At 43.8% G+C, this 16,669-nt stretch overlaps 1 protein-coding gene across 1 annotated transcript in view; it reads left to right on the forward strand.

Moving 5' to 3' along the window:
- The window catches only part of LOC147641165 (biotin--protein ligase 2-like), a 97,430-nt gene extending 83,015 nt beyond the window's left edge, over positions 1–14,415 (forward strand). Inside the window, exons 4-10 of the mRNA XM_086818825.1 lie at positions 8,493–8,641; positions 12,835–12,955; positions 13,090–13,245; positions 13,507–13,552; positions 13,721–13,790; positions 13,884–13,960; positions 14,032–14,415. Coding sequence (XP_086674951.1) covers positions 8,493–8,641; positions 12,835–12,955; positions 13,090–13,245; positions 13,507–13,552; positions 13,721–13,790; positions 13,884–13,960; positions 14,032–14,077 — 665 coding nt within the window. The 3' untranslated portion in view covers positions 14,078–14,415. The remainder of the gene's footprint in view (positions 1–8,492; positions 8,642–12,834; positions 12,956–13,089; positions 13,246–13,506; positions 13,553–13,720; positions 13,791–13,883; positions 13,961–14,031) is intronic.
- Positions 14,416–16,669: the final 2,254 nt, after the last annotated feature.

A 16,669-nucleotide genomic window follows, 5' to 3' on the forward strand; every position in this document is an offset into this window, starting at 1 on the left:
CAGGTTTACTCTCCTGGACTGGCTTTGTTGTACTCAGTTATACCTTTCATTGAATTTGAATAAAGAAATACCGAAAGGGGCGCCAAGCTTTGGGGCCAACAGGTGTCAATTTCATTTCAGTTTTGGGGCATTCTAGCTCCAGGTAATTTTGTTATTTATTGGACTACAATTAGAAGGGTGACTGCTAGTCTACCGCACTTTGGTTTCTACCAGAGTCCGGTTTCAACTGGTTTCTGCGTGCATACAGTCAGGTGTGTTTCAATCTGACCAATAAGATTGGTCAGCTGCTGGGACAGGCCATCCCATTTCCCTTGACCTTTGTGGCATTCTGTTCAACCAGGTGGGCACAGTTTCAGAGCCCGATTGAGAGAGGATTATGTAGAGAGAGAGAGAGAGAGAGAGAGAGAGAAACTTTTATTAACGTCTTCAAAAGACCACCAGGGTCTATGAGACAAAAAAGGTGTTACAAAGTATCCAAGTGTTACACTGATCCTTGTAAAACAGAAAAATAAAAAGACTACTAGCTACAAATACAAGTAGCATCCTCAGGAATACAATAGCACGATGACCCAAGATCCAAGGAACATCAAGCCAGGGTGGCTGGTGGGGAGGTTTCATCATCATCCTTAGGAATTGTGTTAAGGGCATCAATGTCCACTATCCTATGTGGGCATCTTTGTATCGCTGGAGCATCTCCTAGACTTGGAGCTGACGGGCGGAGCGCCTATGTGGCCAAGTAGATCTTGGATGCCTAGCTCGCTGCAGCTGAACTGCCTGGAATATGGTAACCCCAAGGAAACGGAGAGGTTGTATGTGCACTGTTTGACTCGTTTGAGAGCTGGGGGGTCCTGGGTGGGTTCCTCTCTCAGGCGAGGCTTCTTGGATGTGGGAGAAAAAGCTCGTGATCCAAGGCTACAAGGTATGTGTGCCTGGACACTGTCGGCATGATCCAAGCAGCTGGGCCCTTTGTCTACGTAACTCCAAAAGGTAGAGCCCAAGACAATGCTGACACTGGGAATCTGTAAACATAGTGCTCTTGGACGCCTCAAAGGTGTATGGGACAAAACAATTACATCAATTCCATACATTCCACTTCGGGTTGTGCACATAGGTAATAAAATGTGCTCATAGGCACCAATTCAAAAAATGAACTAAGCAAGCAGATTGCTCTAGAACTGTTGGATGGGGGAGTAGATGCTCTGTAGCATGCACACAGACACACACAATCGTATAATACTGAGAGAGAGAGAGAGAGAGAGAGAGAGAGAGAGAGAGAGAGAGAGAGAGATACAAGGTACTATACACCTAGGGATAAGTGTCCCAACACACCAAGGGTGTGTTCACACGCGGAAAAAACCCAAGCCAGCACTTGGTAAAAAGTGCCCGTGTGTAAGTAATTGTTCACACTAGGACTTCCCAGAGGCCAAAGGCTAACAAACCCCCCTGAAGTGAATGGTGTAAACGTGTACAGGGTGTAGCAGACTACCCTGGTGGAGGTAATAAGTTTAAAGCTTTGCGGAAAGCTTCAAACTTCTCTCTCGAAAGAGAGTTTGTAAACCCGTCTACCACATTGGCCTGTGTAGGCACGTAAGTCAAGGCTCTCTCCTGCATGGAGCCTCTCTTTGACATAGTGATAATGCACCTCAATGTGCTTTGTCTGCGTATGAAAAACCGGATTCTGCGCCACTGCCAATGCACTCTGGCTGTCAATGAAAATGGTGGTAGAAGACGGCTGTCTAATACCAAGATCTGCCAATACACACTCCATAGTAGCTGTTATGACCCTGTGTTTTTCTGTGGACAACAAGCAGGTGGGCATGGGCACGTGATGGACAGTGTGAACAGGCATCAGTTTGGATATGAAAAGGAAAACTCATATGTGTGGCCAGCAGCCCAAGTGTGAAAGGGGACAAAAGGGATTTTATTGTTTATAAGGTTTAATAACCTTTGATGATAAAAATATTATTATTTTTGAAAGCATGCATTTTTTATCTTGCTTTTGGCGTTTTTGAGAAAGCGCATCGCCTCTTTATAAAGTGAAGGGTGGCGAGCTGAAGTGAGCAAGTTGACGTGTGGATCATCATCGTGTGGCATGGCAGGCATCCCCCGGAGGTGGTCGCCGTGTGGGACAGCGCTGCTACGCGTGGTATAGGCGGCTACCAGGCGGGTGACCAGGCTACTGCGCAAGGGCTACAGGGCGTGTGCTGCTGCTGCGCATGGGCCACGGCAGGTGCTGCTGCGCACGTAGGCTACAGGCACTGCTGCGCATGGGCTACAGGCAGGGTGTGGCTGCGCATAAGGACTGCAGCCATTCGAGCAGCCAGGCAGGCGACTAGGTGGCTGCGCACATAGGCCACAGCAGGGTGCTGTTGCGCAAGGGCTACAGGGAGGCCAGGCGGCTCGCACAGATGGGCCAGGCGGCGGCTGCACACATGGGCTACTGGCTATTGCACACATGGGCTACAGGGTGCTGCGCACATGGGCTACAGGGCGCTACTACGCATATGGGCTACAGGCAGGCGGCGGGCTACAATCAGCTAACGGGCGCTAGGTGGGCTACAGCCAGTCAGGGCAGCCAGGCAAGTATCAGGTGGAGGCTCTCTACGCCAGGTGGTTGCACGTATGGGCTTCAGCTAGCAACGGGCGCAAGGTGGGAGACTCTCTACAGCCAGTCGGGCAGCCAGAAGGACTGCAGGCGGCCACAGAGGCGCAAGGGCTGAACAGCACGTTCGACTCTCTCTCTCTCTTGGAAGGAGGTGAGCTGAAGGAGGCGCCGAGGGGCTAACAGCCAAGGGGTCTCTCTCTCTCTCTCTCTCTCTCTCTCTCTCTCTCTTCGCAAAAGCAGGTTTTGTTTACAAGATTAGGATGCAGAGGATCAAGCTACATATGCACATGATGATGTTCTTGGAAGAGATGTGTGTTGCTCTTCGACTTGGACCTATGTGTATTCCGGGATTGCTTGACACGTCCTCTATCTTTCTCTCTCTAGGTTTTGGCAACCGTGTTTTGATGGTATATCTGTAATGGAAACAGGACATTGGTTTTCTGAGAGGAAAGAGGACTTTGGTATCGAGGAAACAGGCCTATGGTTTATGGATACAGGTCTATGGTTTATCAGATACAGGTCTTTGGTTTCATGTGGAAAGCATGTCTTTGGATTCATGTGAATAGGTTCTAGTTTCTTGAGGTTACATGCAAGCTGTGACTATAGGAAGGACATGAGGTTTGGTACAACCCTACTACTATTTGGGAAAGGGTTGTGGGATCCATGATAGAGATGGAGAAGCAAGGTTGGATCAAAACGTACGTACGGATCCAATCCGTACCGTACATCCGTACCGTACGGGGATCCGTACGTACGGATCGATCCGTACGCTCCCCCCCCCCTTCTTTGCTTGCCTGCGATAAACGTTCCGCATGTGATAAACGTTTTTTTTTTGGGTTTCGCCTGCGATAGCGTCTGGACTCTGTACGGCGCACACCTTCCGGTAAGGGCCTCTACAGTCGCACTCTCTCTCTCTCACTATCGCCGTTGGTACTGTTGCCGCCCCACCCCGTTTTCCTCACCCACCCTTGCTCAGGCCCCCAAGGCAGCAACATAACTCTCTCTCTCTCTCTCTCAGAGCCTTAGCCCACCCTCTGTGGACCGTGCATAGAGCTCTCAGCCTCTCTCTCCTTCAAGTCTCTCTCTCTCTCTCTCTCTCTCTCTCTCTCTCTCTCTCGCGCAGCTGAGCTGCCCACTAAATATTATGCATTGCATGATTGCTGAATCCTGATTGAAATTGTATGGCATTGTGCATTGAATTTGTCAGAGCAATCATGCATTGACTTGTGATTCTAATTTCTCACTTTTGAATTAGTAGGTTTTTGACCTTGTTGTGTCTCTATTTCGAAAGTTTTATATGTCAATGTGGACATGGACTGAAATTTTATGTAGGTGGCTGAAATTTCTGAGATTTTATGTATTTTTACCAATGGTACGTATTTTTACGTACCTTAAATTTTTTTCCGTACCAAACAACGTACAGTACGTACGGATCCGTACAGTACATAACGTTTGGAACCACCTTGTGGAGAAGACCTTTTCAAGCGGAGAGGTGTCGTACAGGTGTGCCTTCTCTATGGAATGCTTTGCTGTAATAACGAGAGTTCTTATTTGGAAGTCTTGGGTGAAAGCTTCGAGGGATCCTATTGGTAGAGGATTCTACTAGTTGTACATTGTACTCAAATTTTGATCAAGTTAAGAAATACCGCAAGGGGCGCCACTGCGTTTTGGGGCCAATCGGTGTCCTTGTACTATTTGCAGGAGCACTCTAGTTCCCCCTGTTTGTTTCCTTTTCCAGGTTCCCATGGGTGATGAAGTGTTTTGTGTGCAAGTGTTTGTTTCACCGCCCGTCAGATTTCTGAAGGCCAGTTTCATGGTTCCATCGTCGGGATATCGTCGACTTTCTCAAGTAGGCGAGCCCGTGGTTGTCACATCAAAAGCTTCAACATGGGACAGTGAAAAGGAAGTGCAGGAGACAGTGCAGGATTGTGTCTCTTTGCCTATATGAGGTGAAGAGCAAAAGCTAAAGATGAAGCTCAGGAGAAAAGACACCAAGGACAGGAAGTAGTCAGCCAGGAACAAAAAGCAGTTGAAGTGTTATGGTGCAAAACATGGGTTGAAGGCTATGGCTTTCGACATTTTTGTCACCAGTGGTATCTTCATAGAGGCTTCATGGGTTCGGAAGGCAGCTTCTTTCTATGTTTAGCAGTGGTGATCTACTATGCTTCATTGGGGACTTGTGCTTACCACTTGGGTGGAGTGTAAGCAGGTCTTAGGTGCCTGTGGATGTATCAGATGAGGCTCAGCCGGAAGCAGAGGAACTTGATGAGGTTCTTATTCCCGAGCAGATACTGGCACATAAGGAAAGAAAGGTACAAGGTAAAGTTTCTGGTCGCTATCTTGTGAAGTTTAAAGAACTATTCACCGATGGATGCGAAGTGGATGGAGGAGGGTGACTAAGCAGATTCACCTCAGGTATTGCAGCTTTATCTTGATGCCAGCTGTGAATGCTGCCCTGTACTCAGCCTCACAACTAGAAGTGGCCATTGTCGGCTGCTTCTTGCTAAGTCATGAAATGCATGAATTTCCAAGAAGGAATCAGTTACCACTGGTTGACACCCTAGTGTCATAACATCTTACCCGTCACTATCAGTGTAGGCGGTCAAGCATAAAGAACATGCATTGTTGTAAAGCAATGCAAAGTCCTGAGTGCCTTTAAGGTAACGAAAGACAAGCTTCATTGTTTGCCATTGCCTAGTGTGAGGGCAATGCATAAATCTGCTCAACTGTGACACTGCATACTGAATATCAAGACGGGTAGTGTATAGAAGCCTCTTAACACTCCACACATCCTCCCCCAATCTTAGTCCCCAAACAATTGCTCCATACATAGCTGTTGGGCGCACTAAGGTGTCAAAGAGCCACACTTAGTGCAAGTTTCTTGAAAATGTGTGTGGAAGGCTGAAGCATAGTCTCTCCAAAAACAGGCCAAACTCAAAATGGACCAGTGGGGCTACCCCAAACTCCGTGTGTATTATGTCATGGGGCACCGACGGCTTACTACTAATCATTCGTGACAGCATCAGCACGTGAAGCCTCTCAACACTTCTTTGCACATCCTCCTCCAATCTTGGTCCCCAAACGGTTGCTCCATACATAGCTGTTGGGAGCACTACGGTGTCAAAGAGTCAACACTTAGTGCAGGTTTCTTGAAAATGTGTGTGGAAGCAAAGTCTCTCCAAACGGGCCAACGAGGCATGCCCTTGTGCTAATCTGTTTGTCGCAGCAATAGTCATACTGAACAGGAGGCCTGTAAATATGACTCCAAGGTATGCATATCTTGGCACAATCTCCACTTGTGCCCTTGTGTATAGGAAGGATAGCCGTGAGGTGGTTAGGCGATTGGTGTTATTTCATTTTGCCCAAATTGACCATAATGTCTCTCTCCCTGCAGAATATGTCCAGAGCATCTAGGTTTTTTTATAGTCCCTCCTCTAAATTTGAGATGAGGACAATGTCATTGGCATATAGTAATATGGGCACCACTGTTCGGGCCAAAGGTGATCCTCTACCTCCAAAGCATAGTTGCAAAAAAACGCGTTGGCATATAGTAATATGGGCACCACTGTTCGGGCCAAAGGTGATCCTCTACCTCCAAAGCATAGTTGCAAAAAAACACGTTTTTTTGAAAAATAAAAAACATGTACGTTTCAAAACGTCCTAGTTTTTGGGATGCGTTTTTTAAGACAGTTTTTTTTTAATTTAAAAAAAATAAAAAAAATTATTTTTATTTTTTTGGTACATGAATGTTTAATGTTGAATGGTCATTGGTAAATCAATATTAAAGTTAATGTTGAATGGTATTGCCGTCACTAGACCCATGGGAGCCTGGGACCATGTGAATGTATTATCATTATGATTTAATAAATTACGATAGCCATAGGCTTCAAATTGTTCACTCTTGAGTTTTTTATGCACAAGTTTAACTTTTATACATAAAATTTATGGTTCTTAGGCTTAAAAACTATATATACAAGCCATAATTATAGCTTTAAAAAATTAATGAATAAAAAACTTATTTTAAAAACTTCCCCAAAAATAAAAAAACGTTTTTAAAAGTATAAAACTTGTATAATACTTCCCGTTTTAAAAACATCTGACAACTATGCTCCAAAGCTGTCCACAAAGAATGCAATCTCATCAATATATAGCCCAAATAGTGTTGTGGTGAGAGCAGACAGCCTTGCTTAACTCCAATAGTTCTACATATCTTGAGAGAGAGACAGCTAGGTGCACACACTTGGCCCATTACTACTTCATAGAGTGACATCACAGCCCAAATCACGTCATGCAAGAACTGGAGCTCGTGGATGATGATAGTCATGAATGCTATATAGCAGTCATACTTCCAATCTCATGGCTGATTACTATATATAGTAGCCGTGATTGCTTCATGTGCTTTATAGCATTCATGATTGCTTCATAACTGCCATGACTGGCATACGACTACAATACATAGTACATAGTGAGAAAGAAACAAAAGAAGGAGATATTTTTGGCTTCAAGAGACCTAGAGGTCTATGAGAGAGAGAGAGAGAGAGAGAGTAACTATTTGGCCCTCCTAGCTCTATTTCACATGATGAAACCCATACCCGGACACTAGACAGGTGGAAGAAGACATGGAGACAAGGTCCATAAGATTTGATTTAAAAAAAGAACGATTCTTGGTTAAAAAGCAGGAAAAAGCAAAAAGTCAAATAGGGTTGATTATGAGCCAAGGGCACCATTGGAAAGAGGACATTGAGCCGGACCAAAAAGCTAAAAGTTGTATTTCCAAAAAGCAGCTCCAGGGCCAAAAAGAAAGGCCCTAAAGTTAGAAAAGCAAAAGAACTTTTGACTAAAGTTGAGTAATATTTTACTATTAAAAAGACCAAAAGCAAAGTAAAAGGTAAAAGCAAAGCAAAAGCATCACTTTTTGGCAAAAAGCAAGGCTTCCCCAAGTATAAAAGAAGCATGAGCCTCTCTTGAGCATCAAGTTGAAGAAGAACCTCTTCATCACGTTGCCATCTTTGTTGAAGCATGGAGATCATCTTCTCCATTATCATCTATGAACCAAATCATGGAGTTTTTCATCGCTGCCTGCTAATTTCAGAGTGCCTCCATCAACTACAGTGCCACATCATCATCTGTCCGTGCTAGAAAGAGCTTTTTCATGGTTTCCTTCTTCATTGACAAGGCTGTAGGAGTTGTGGAGATTACTCATGGGATGAGCGAGTGATTTTTGGACTTGGAATAGGATTTGGATCTGGATTTGGACTTGGACTTGGATATGAACTTGGACTTGGATATGAACTTAAACATGGAACTTGGATATATAGCTTGGGCATGAAGCTTGGACATGGAAAACTTGGGCATAGAGCTTGGACATGGAACATAGAGCTCGGACATGGAGCATAGACATGGAGAACTTGGACATATAACTTGGATCTGGACTTTGGATTCATTGGATTTGGATATTGGATATTGGATCTGGTACTAGCCCGGTGAAAGATACTTGTGGGTCATTCCGGTGGTGTGCTCGGCATCAGAGATCTCGTGCCTCGACATCGACATCGACTTGGATATCCTACATCGGCATATCTGTTTATTTTGTATTCATTGATTGTATTGATCCTGGCCAGCGTGCCCGTGGATTGTTCCTAAATAAATTCCTGAAAGGGGGCGGGACCGCTTCCCCGCTCAATGTGATGTACTGTGCAAGATCCCTATTCCCTTCTTTCTCTCCTCTTTCTCTCCTCTTTCTCTATATATCTTTATCTCTTGGACACATGGTTGAGTCTGTCACTGCATGCCCCACTGGGCTGAGAGAGAGAGAGAGAGAGAGAGAGAGAGAGAGAGAGAGAGTTCAAACTCATGAATGTTGTAAACATGTGTCATGTTATTGTAGGGAGGACTAGCAATGTATGGGAATCACCAAAGGGCTGCTTGATGTTCTCATTTACACTTGAAATGGATAATGGGCATATGCTACCATTCTTGCAATATGTTGTATCAATTGCACTAGTTGATGCCATAGAGCATGTTTCCTTGCAGAAGGTAAAGTTTAAATGATTTTTTTGCATCATGTAATTTTTTTGATGTTTCGATGTATTATTTTTAGCTTTGCTACTCAGTAACTACTTTTCACCTTTGCAACTTAGTAATTTGGAAACAACAAAGCTTCAAATTACCATCAAGCGTAACCAAATCAAGCCTTTTTTTTTTTCCGACTGGCCTTGGGCCCAAGATCCTCCTGTAGTTATCATTTTTTCACCGTCCGTAGGCACCCGCCCATAGGCGCTTTTTTACCCGCCCGTAGGTGATGCCACCGAGGAAGCACCATGTGGGGTTTTGAACCTAGGACCTCCTGGTCCTAGTCAAACATCTCTACCACTTGAGCTATTACCTCATTGGCCAAATCAAGCCGTTTTGCTTCACATTTTGATTGAACTTATGTCGATAACATGAGATGCGATGCTTAATGCCTTAAACTTAAAGTGAATAGGCAAGCTCGTGTCCTTTAGCATGCATCTAGCAGCATGCCTTCATGAATCTATGCTTAATGGCATACTCGTGCAAAAGTTTCTAAATGTGTGAGACTGTGAAACACTTTCAGTGTGTCTTTTCAATGCATAGTATTCCTACATGCAAAATGTTTTAAAGCATGCAACTTCTTGAAAAAATAATCTGAAACTTTTCAAGAATGGATGATTCTACTTACTCAGAAAGAATAAAAGAATCTGTAGAGAGAACATTTAAGCTGCCTTGACAAGAACCTCATGGTCCTGAGGACCTTGAATACGTAATCAGATTGATGATCCTGAAACATTCAAATTACAATAGGGAACATGATGTGTTGCATAGAGATTGAGCATGGTTTTACTATTTCCTGCAATATTCTACCTGGATTGTGCGAAGGGTCAAGGTTACAGAAGCCCCAATGAATTAGAAGATTCACTTTTAGGTCGGGAGGGAAAAGATAATTATTTGGAATGGATTGGTGCTCGGAAAGGTTAAGGTCTGCATACCTCAGTTGTTTAGGACATGAGAAAGACTGTTCTCTTTGAATGTCGTGACAGGCTGCATGCCAGTCATTCAGGTATTAAAAGTACATTAAATTTGGTTAGAAAGGATCTCTGTTGGCCCTAAAACGTTCAAATTTGTTGAAAATGCAGAGTCAAGATGAAACATCATTATGGTTTGGGGTATTTTCAGGGATAGGGGTACCTATTTAGGTCATGTGCCTTCCCACTTCGGGTGAGGACGATGTACTGGTCTTTTACTCCATTCAGGATAGATTGCTCTTGGAGAGAAGTCTTGAGTAGGATATCATTGAGGGTCCGGCGGTCTGGCCGGCGAGAGTGATGGGGCAGGGCAAGGAAACACATCTGTATTGATCCAACGCAAGGGATGATTACGGACTCTTGGAGCCTCTGGTCATGAAAAGCATGCCCTTCTTAAGTTACTGTTGACAAATGCCTAGAGTGCAAACACACAGCTTGTGGGGAGAAGAGAGAGCGATGATGACCAACGAGATATTCAGCACAAGCTTAAAGGAATTGAGTACATACTAGCGGTTGTTCACACACATTGGAACCGTTGTATTTACATTCAGTGCTAGTTTACTCAACCACCTAGCACTTGTTTATTCCCATATTAATCACTATTAATATTTAACATCCCCCCCCATAGTGATAATTTGGCTAGAAAGCCCAGTCATCCTGGACTAGGTTTACTTTTTCTTATGGCTGCTGCTTCTCGTCGTCGAAGGTAGAAGAACTGGAGTTTGCAGAGTCTTCATCAGCTTTCAGCTTTGCAAGCCTCTTCCGACAGTCTTCGATGTAGTGCACTGGCTTGTGGCAGTAATAACACTTTCCTTTCTTCTTGGTGTCACTGTGTGACAACTCCACTTTGCCTTAGTTCCTAGAGAAGTAGGTTTGGTCTCCTCTACTTGCATCACTTCTGGATCTGTTCTTCCTTGTCTACTCCTCATGGAGAAGTAATCCAACCAGCTCGTCAAAGGATATAATATTGCCTCCTCCTCTCATAGAGAGATTCAAAGAAGTATGGAAACTCTGATAGGAATCCGGTAAGAAGTTAAGAATGGTGGTGACCAACTTTCTATTATCAACTACCTCATCTATATTTAGCAGCTATTTTTTTAGGTCTCTTACATTGGTAAGATGATCTGCAATGCAATCACATTTGTTCATGGACAAGTTGTCCAGCTCCCGCATCAGGTACATGACTCGTGCTTCATTATGAGATTGGAACATGGTCTCGAGGACCACCCAAGCAGCCCTTGCAGAACTGCAGGATCGGATGTGAGGTACAATTGATCACTTGATTGAAAGAGCAATCATAGCCATTGCTTGAGCGTCACGGGCCTCCCACCGTCTTTGATCTTTGGTGTGGGTCCAAGAGGCGGTGTTGCAATGCCTGACACAACTTGTGCCACAGTTTGAGTCCCCCTTGATGCTGGCGAGGAGGTTGGTGTTACAGAACGAGGCTCTTGCCCTGTGACAATCTCCCATAGCCCCTTGGCAATCAGCAGACTCTTCACCATGAAGCTCCATAATTAGTAGTTGGGACCATAAAGCCGATCTTCAATTGTCATGAATGCACCAAACCCTAGAAAGTCCAATGGAAGTAGCTCACAGTATTAAGGAATTTCCTGAAGCTGGAGAGAGAACTTAGGAACAGGAAAGCCCCCCCCTTGATGTGAGCTCTTGGGAAAATAAGAGAAAAAGAGAGTTATGGGAGTGTGCACACAAGGCACCGGGATATGACGGGATTGAAGGTGCGATCTCTGATGTATACCAAAAACAGGGTGTATACTTGAATGAGTTAACACAAGACTCCAAGAGTGTTGCATAGGAACATGAGTGCCTGGATGATATGCACAGGTACAAGAATGCCTACGGATGCTTCCATTTTACAAAACTTCCCTTATGAACAAGAATTCCCAAATATGAAGCACAAAGGCTTTGAATTAACGAAAAAGGTGTATGAAAAAGAAAGCCCCAAAATGCATGTACCTCTATGAACAAGACAGCACGTACAAATCATTTACAAAGTTGAGTTTATATTTAGATATGAATCTAGAGCCTTGGTCACATGGAATAGAAACAGAAAAAATCGTAGATATCTACCCAACGAGAAACAAGAAAACGGAGACGGCATGTCTTTACATCATTTAATATAAATAAAAAGTTAAATTAGAGAAGAGAGAAAAGTTTGAGAGAAATGGAGGAGAAACTTGAAGTGGATCATAACTTGGAGGAGAGGAAATTTGGAGAAGATAAATACTTTGTGGGAAATTTTAGTGGGGGATAGGTTGAGAAGAGATTGAGCTAGGCTAATTATTTTTGGGGACACTGTGAAGTGACTTAAGGACGTTTCTTTCATTTTTTAGCGAATGCCTATATAAGTTTGTGGATTGCTCAGAACTGAGATTTCCCACAGGCAGGAAGCCCAAGGGAACAAGACCCAAATCTGACCTGGACCAAACATGTGACCTAATATGATTTGCATAGACAAGAAAAAACAAGGTAGTCTTGGTATCAATGACAAAATAGCTTGCATCTGATGTTTGCTTGACTGTCACATGTCTAGCCCAATATATTAGGGTTTGAAAGAATGAGCTTATAGTGTGTGATAGCTTGTAATAATTTTGAGGGGGTCTCATCCTTGAAATTCTATTAATGACTAGTGGGGGTGCTTTTTGCAGCAAATTATTTGCTAATGTAATGATAAAATCTGCTAATTTTCTTGATTGATTGTCTGATGGGTGTGATTGTGTGGACTCGGTGGTACAGCAGTGCACACATTTTCTTTGGGGAGGTGTGTGGTTGTTGGGGGGGGGTGGAACAGTCATGGCCCCCCAGTGTAGTGTATATTACAAAAAGTAATCATACTTGCCTTATAATCCTTGTTTATCTATTTGGATTGCAGAACCCATGGGTACCTATAGACCATGGCCTAACAACTCAAAATGACAAAGTAGTATTCATATAAATTCCTAGGGACACTTTAGGAGGATCCCAGTGCCCCTGGTACTGAATGCTTTCGCAAGCATCAGAAATCTGACCCATTACACATGCACAAAAGTCACATGCATAGCAAGCTATATTTATCAAAAATAGGTCTCTTTTCATTTTAAAAATGTCAAAACTTGTAATCTACATTCCCTGCAAATCTGATGCATGGTGTCTCTGTCTCAACTTGCATATCATATTGGTGTTGGGCAGGGACTACCAATTCTTCCCGTAAAAATCAAATGGCCTAATGACCTTTATGCAAATGGTATCAAAATAGGAGGTGTTTTGTGCACATCAACTTACAGAGAGAAAAAGTTCAATGTTGTCATTGGTAAGACCATGTCCTAACAGCTCTAAATTCCAAAAAATTCAAATAATTTTTAAAAAAACACGTTTTAACACTGCTGAGTTGAAGTTGCGGTGGAGCTCTCTCTGACTACAGGTGTTGCTTGCATCTGAGTGCAGGCATTGGGTTGAATGTAGGAAACCGAAAACCTACAACTTGCTTGGATGCTTTGCTGCAAGATGTTGTTCCTGAAGCTCCGCCCTTTCGAAGGGAGGAGCTACTTGCTGTCTTCTTTGAAAAGTTTGAAGACATATTCAGAACCTTTGTGAGTGAAGGTAACCTTAGAAACTCTTATTTCCTTATCAAGGCCAGGTCTCCAAGTTTATAAACCAATAAGTCTATCTACGAATCCATCCACCAGAGTGGCATGTCCTCATGTAGCTCTGTGCACGTGTGCCGTGCCATGTTCTCATATAGAGTGTGCGTATGCTCATGTGAGGGTTATGTGTGCACGTTTGCTTGTGCTGTTTCATGTGCATGCACGTTCTGCATGCATTGGATCTCACTACATATTGTTCTTTTCATCTTTGTTGTAGGTTTTGGGTCCTTGGAAGAAACTTACTACAAGAAATGGCTACACAGGTAACTCTAGTTGCATTGTGCATGTTCGGTTGCATGCGCATAGACTCATCCTATTAGTCGATGGTCAGATTAGCCTTCTCATTCACATTTGTTGGAATCAAATTTCCAGATTTTTACCTGTTCTTCATGCGTAGACCATCATATAACTGCTATGTAAACCTGAAACAGCGGACAGGTGGTGGTATTAGAAGAGAGACAGGACGACAACTCAATAACAAAAGTTTCTTTAGTTATCCAAGTAAGTAACCAAAATGCCTGTTTTGGTGTTTTTTATTTTATGATTTGGACACATCTTTCAATAGGAAAAATGCTAAAACTGGGAAGCAATTAGGGCTTGAGCCCCACAGGATATCTCCTTGCAACAGATGATCAAAAGGAGCCTTATGAGTTACATCCCGATGGCAACAGGTATTTGCAGGTTAATTCATGTTTCCTTGATCACTGTGTGGACACTGACAAGGTTGATTGTGTGATGGCAGTTTTGACTTTTTAAAAGGTCTGCTAAGAACAAAACTACAAATCTAAGAATGGAAAACCTGGTTCACAAAAAGCTCATTGCGGATCCTTGTAAGCCCACTTGCACTCGGTATACCAGCCTTAAACCAGCATAGCAGGAGCTACACTGGTTTTACACATTCTGGGGCAAACAATCCTAGCTTGATAATTACGAGTGGAGAAAAGTTCAAATTGTGGCTTCTTTTGGTCATGTGTTGCATGTCCATTAGCTCTTTCACAAAACCTATGCTAAACCATGGTGAAAACTATGAAGTTTACTCAATAGACTTGAGCACTATCCTCGCAAATTTAGGTATGTGTGTTTGTTGTTTCCACTTATACGTTTGATATAAAATACTTATGCTTATTGGTTGGGGCTAATTAGCGTTTTCAATGGAATCAAAGGTTGGCATGTTGTAATGACAGATACACATCAATATTTCATAGATATATTAGTAATCTTCTACTCCAAAACTATAAAACTCACAAATAATCAATGATTGTCGGAAAATTCAGGCCTCACTCGTACATGATCAATCATCTCTCTCTCTCTCTCATAACCATATTACCTTATGGTGTGATTTTAACATTTTGTTTGGTCTCATACAACCTTTGGGTCTTTCCAAGACATTTAATCTCTCTCTCTCTCTCTCTCTCTCAGATAGCTGTGTTTATGTTTTCTTTCTGTTTTATTTTCCATTCCAGGATGAGATATGCCATGGACATTATTGTGTGACTTTGGTCTCATAGGCCCATTCGGTCTTTAGTAGACGCTTAATATATATATATATATATATCTCTCTCTCTCTCTCACACACACACACACAACAAAGGCTTCTTTCCAAGACGTTTAATCTCTCTCTTTCTCTTCAGGGAGTTGTGGACACCCCCTTTATTGATGTATACCATTTTATACCCCTAGTATGGTACAGGATGGAGCTAGCTAGGTTGCATATCATGATTGTATACTCCATGCATATAGCTTTGCATTCTCCTAGTAGTAGAGCTCCATCCCCTTCACCACTCATTGTACTTATTGCACACCCAGATTCAGCTGTTTAGTTCAGTACTTTTTCATTTTGTTGGGATGACAGAGGATACCCCATACAGGTACTCCGATTTGTCTCATAGGCCAAGTTCGGTCTTTTGGAAGACGTTAATAAAATCTTTCTTTCCTTCTTTTTTTCTCTCTCTCTTTCTCTCTCTTGGGATAGTTTCCTACGACGTTAAAAAGTTCTCTTCTTCTCTTCTTCTCTCTCTCTTAGTGGGAGTTTACATAAGGGGGACCACCCGGCAGAGCACAACGAGAGGATCCGGAGGAATAGCGGTACTCCTCAAGTGAGAGCTACAAGAGCGCCTACAGGTGGTAGCACGTGACCAGGAGGCTAGATACATGTGGATTAGACTGTAGCTCTCAGCAGCAGACAGGGTGTTATACATTGCTCTATGCTACTTCTCTCCTAGAGGATCGAGATATGCCATGATAGTAGAGGATGAGAGTAGAGGCGAGGAGGCGGACAGAGGGCCATTGGGAGAGTCACCATATGCAGCCCTTTCAAATGAGATCATACACTACTCCAACCTGGGGAAGTCCTCCTTATGGGGGACTTCAATGCACGGACACAGAGCCGACAGTGCGACATTTATGATTTCAAGCACCCCGAGGTGATGCACACACTAGAGGTGGAGGACACGGGAGCCTACAGGGTGTCAGAGGACATGGAGCCGGATAACACCAGATATGGTCATCACTTACTTGAGCTAGGAGCGCGACACCATCTCGTTATTTATAACAGGATGAGATAGTGTGGCAGGATTCAGGAGCACTGACATGCTTTCCATGATCAAGGGGGGTAGCACAGTGGACTACATCATGGGTTCCATGGAGACCACACAGGCAGTGACATCTTTCACCATCCCCCCTGTCCTATTGATGTGGATCACACGTACCTCTTACTGTCACTGGTGAGCTCCACACCAGCACCCATAGCCCACACAGGCATCGCATACAACCTTCTACTTCACCCATGACATGGCAGACATATATGAGCATCATGTATATGACGGGCTATTCCAGATGGATCCCCTGTCACCTCTAGACACACTCACCACCCAGCTATCATCTCTACTACATACGGTCGGCACCCGCAGCTTCCCCCATCATACACACATTGCACACACATAGATCTGGGAGCATGCCCCAGAATCGATGGTATGATGATGAGTGCAGAGAGCTATATAGACACCTCCGGGCCCAGAGAGCAGTGCGGACCATTACACAGAGACAGGCGAGCCGATAGATGAGGATCCTCACGTCGTAAGAGGCGTGCATATGAGGAGACACAGTACTGGGATATATACCACCTACTCATGAGGAGAGATGCAGCCATTGCATGGCGCAGGATGAGAGAGCCTCGCCCTCATACCTCGATTGAGGATCCACACACATGGCACACATATGCAAAGAGCCTCTACCATATCCCTCAGCAGCCGCCCATACCACAGCCACAGGAGTCCCGTCCTACCACCTCTACTTTCTTTACCGCCTCGATGGTAGAGAGAGCTATCCGCCGGTTACAGCATGGGAGATCGGCTGACCACACAGGTATCAAGAGTGAGCAT

This window comes from Cibotium barometz, chromosome 2 (assembly GCF_041138505.1).
Source record: "Cibotium barometz isolate CiBa-2024 chromosome 2, ASM4113850v1, whole genome shotgun sequence".
NCBI lineage: Eukaryota > Viridiplantae > Streptophyta > Polypodiopsida > Cyatheales > Cibotiaceae > Cibotium > Cibotium barometz.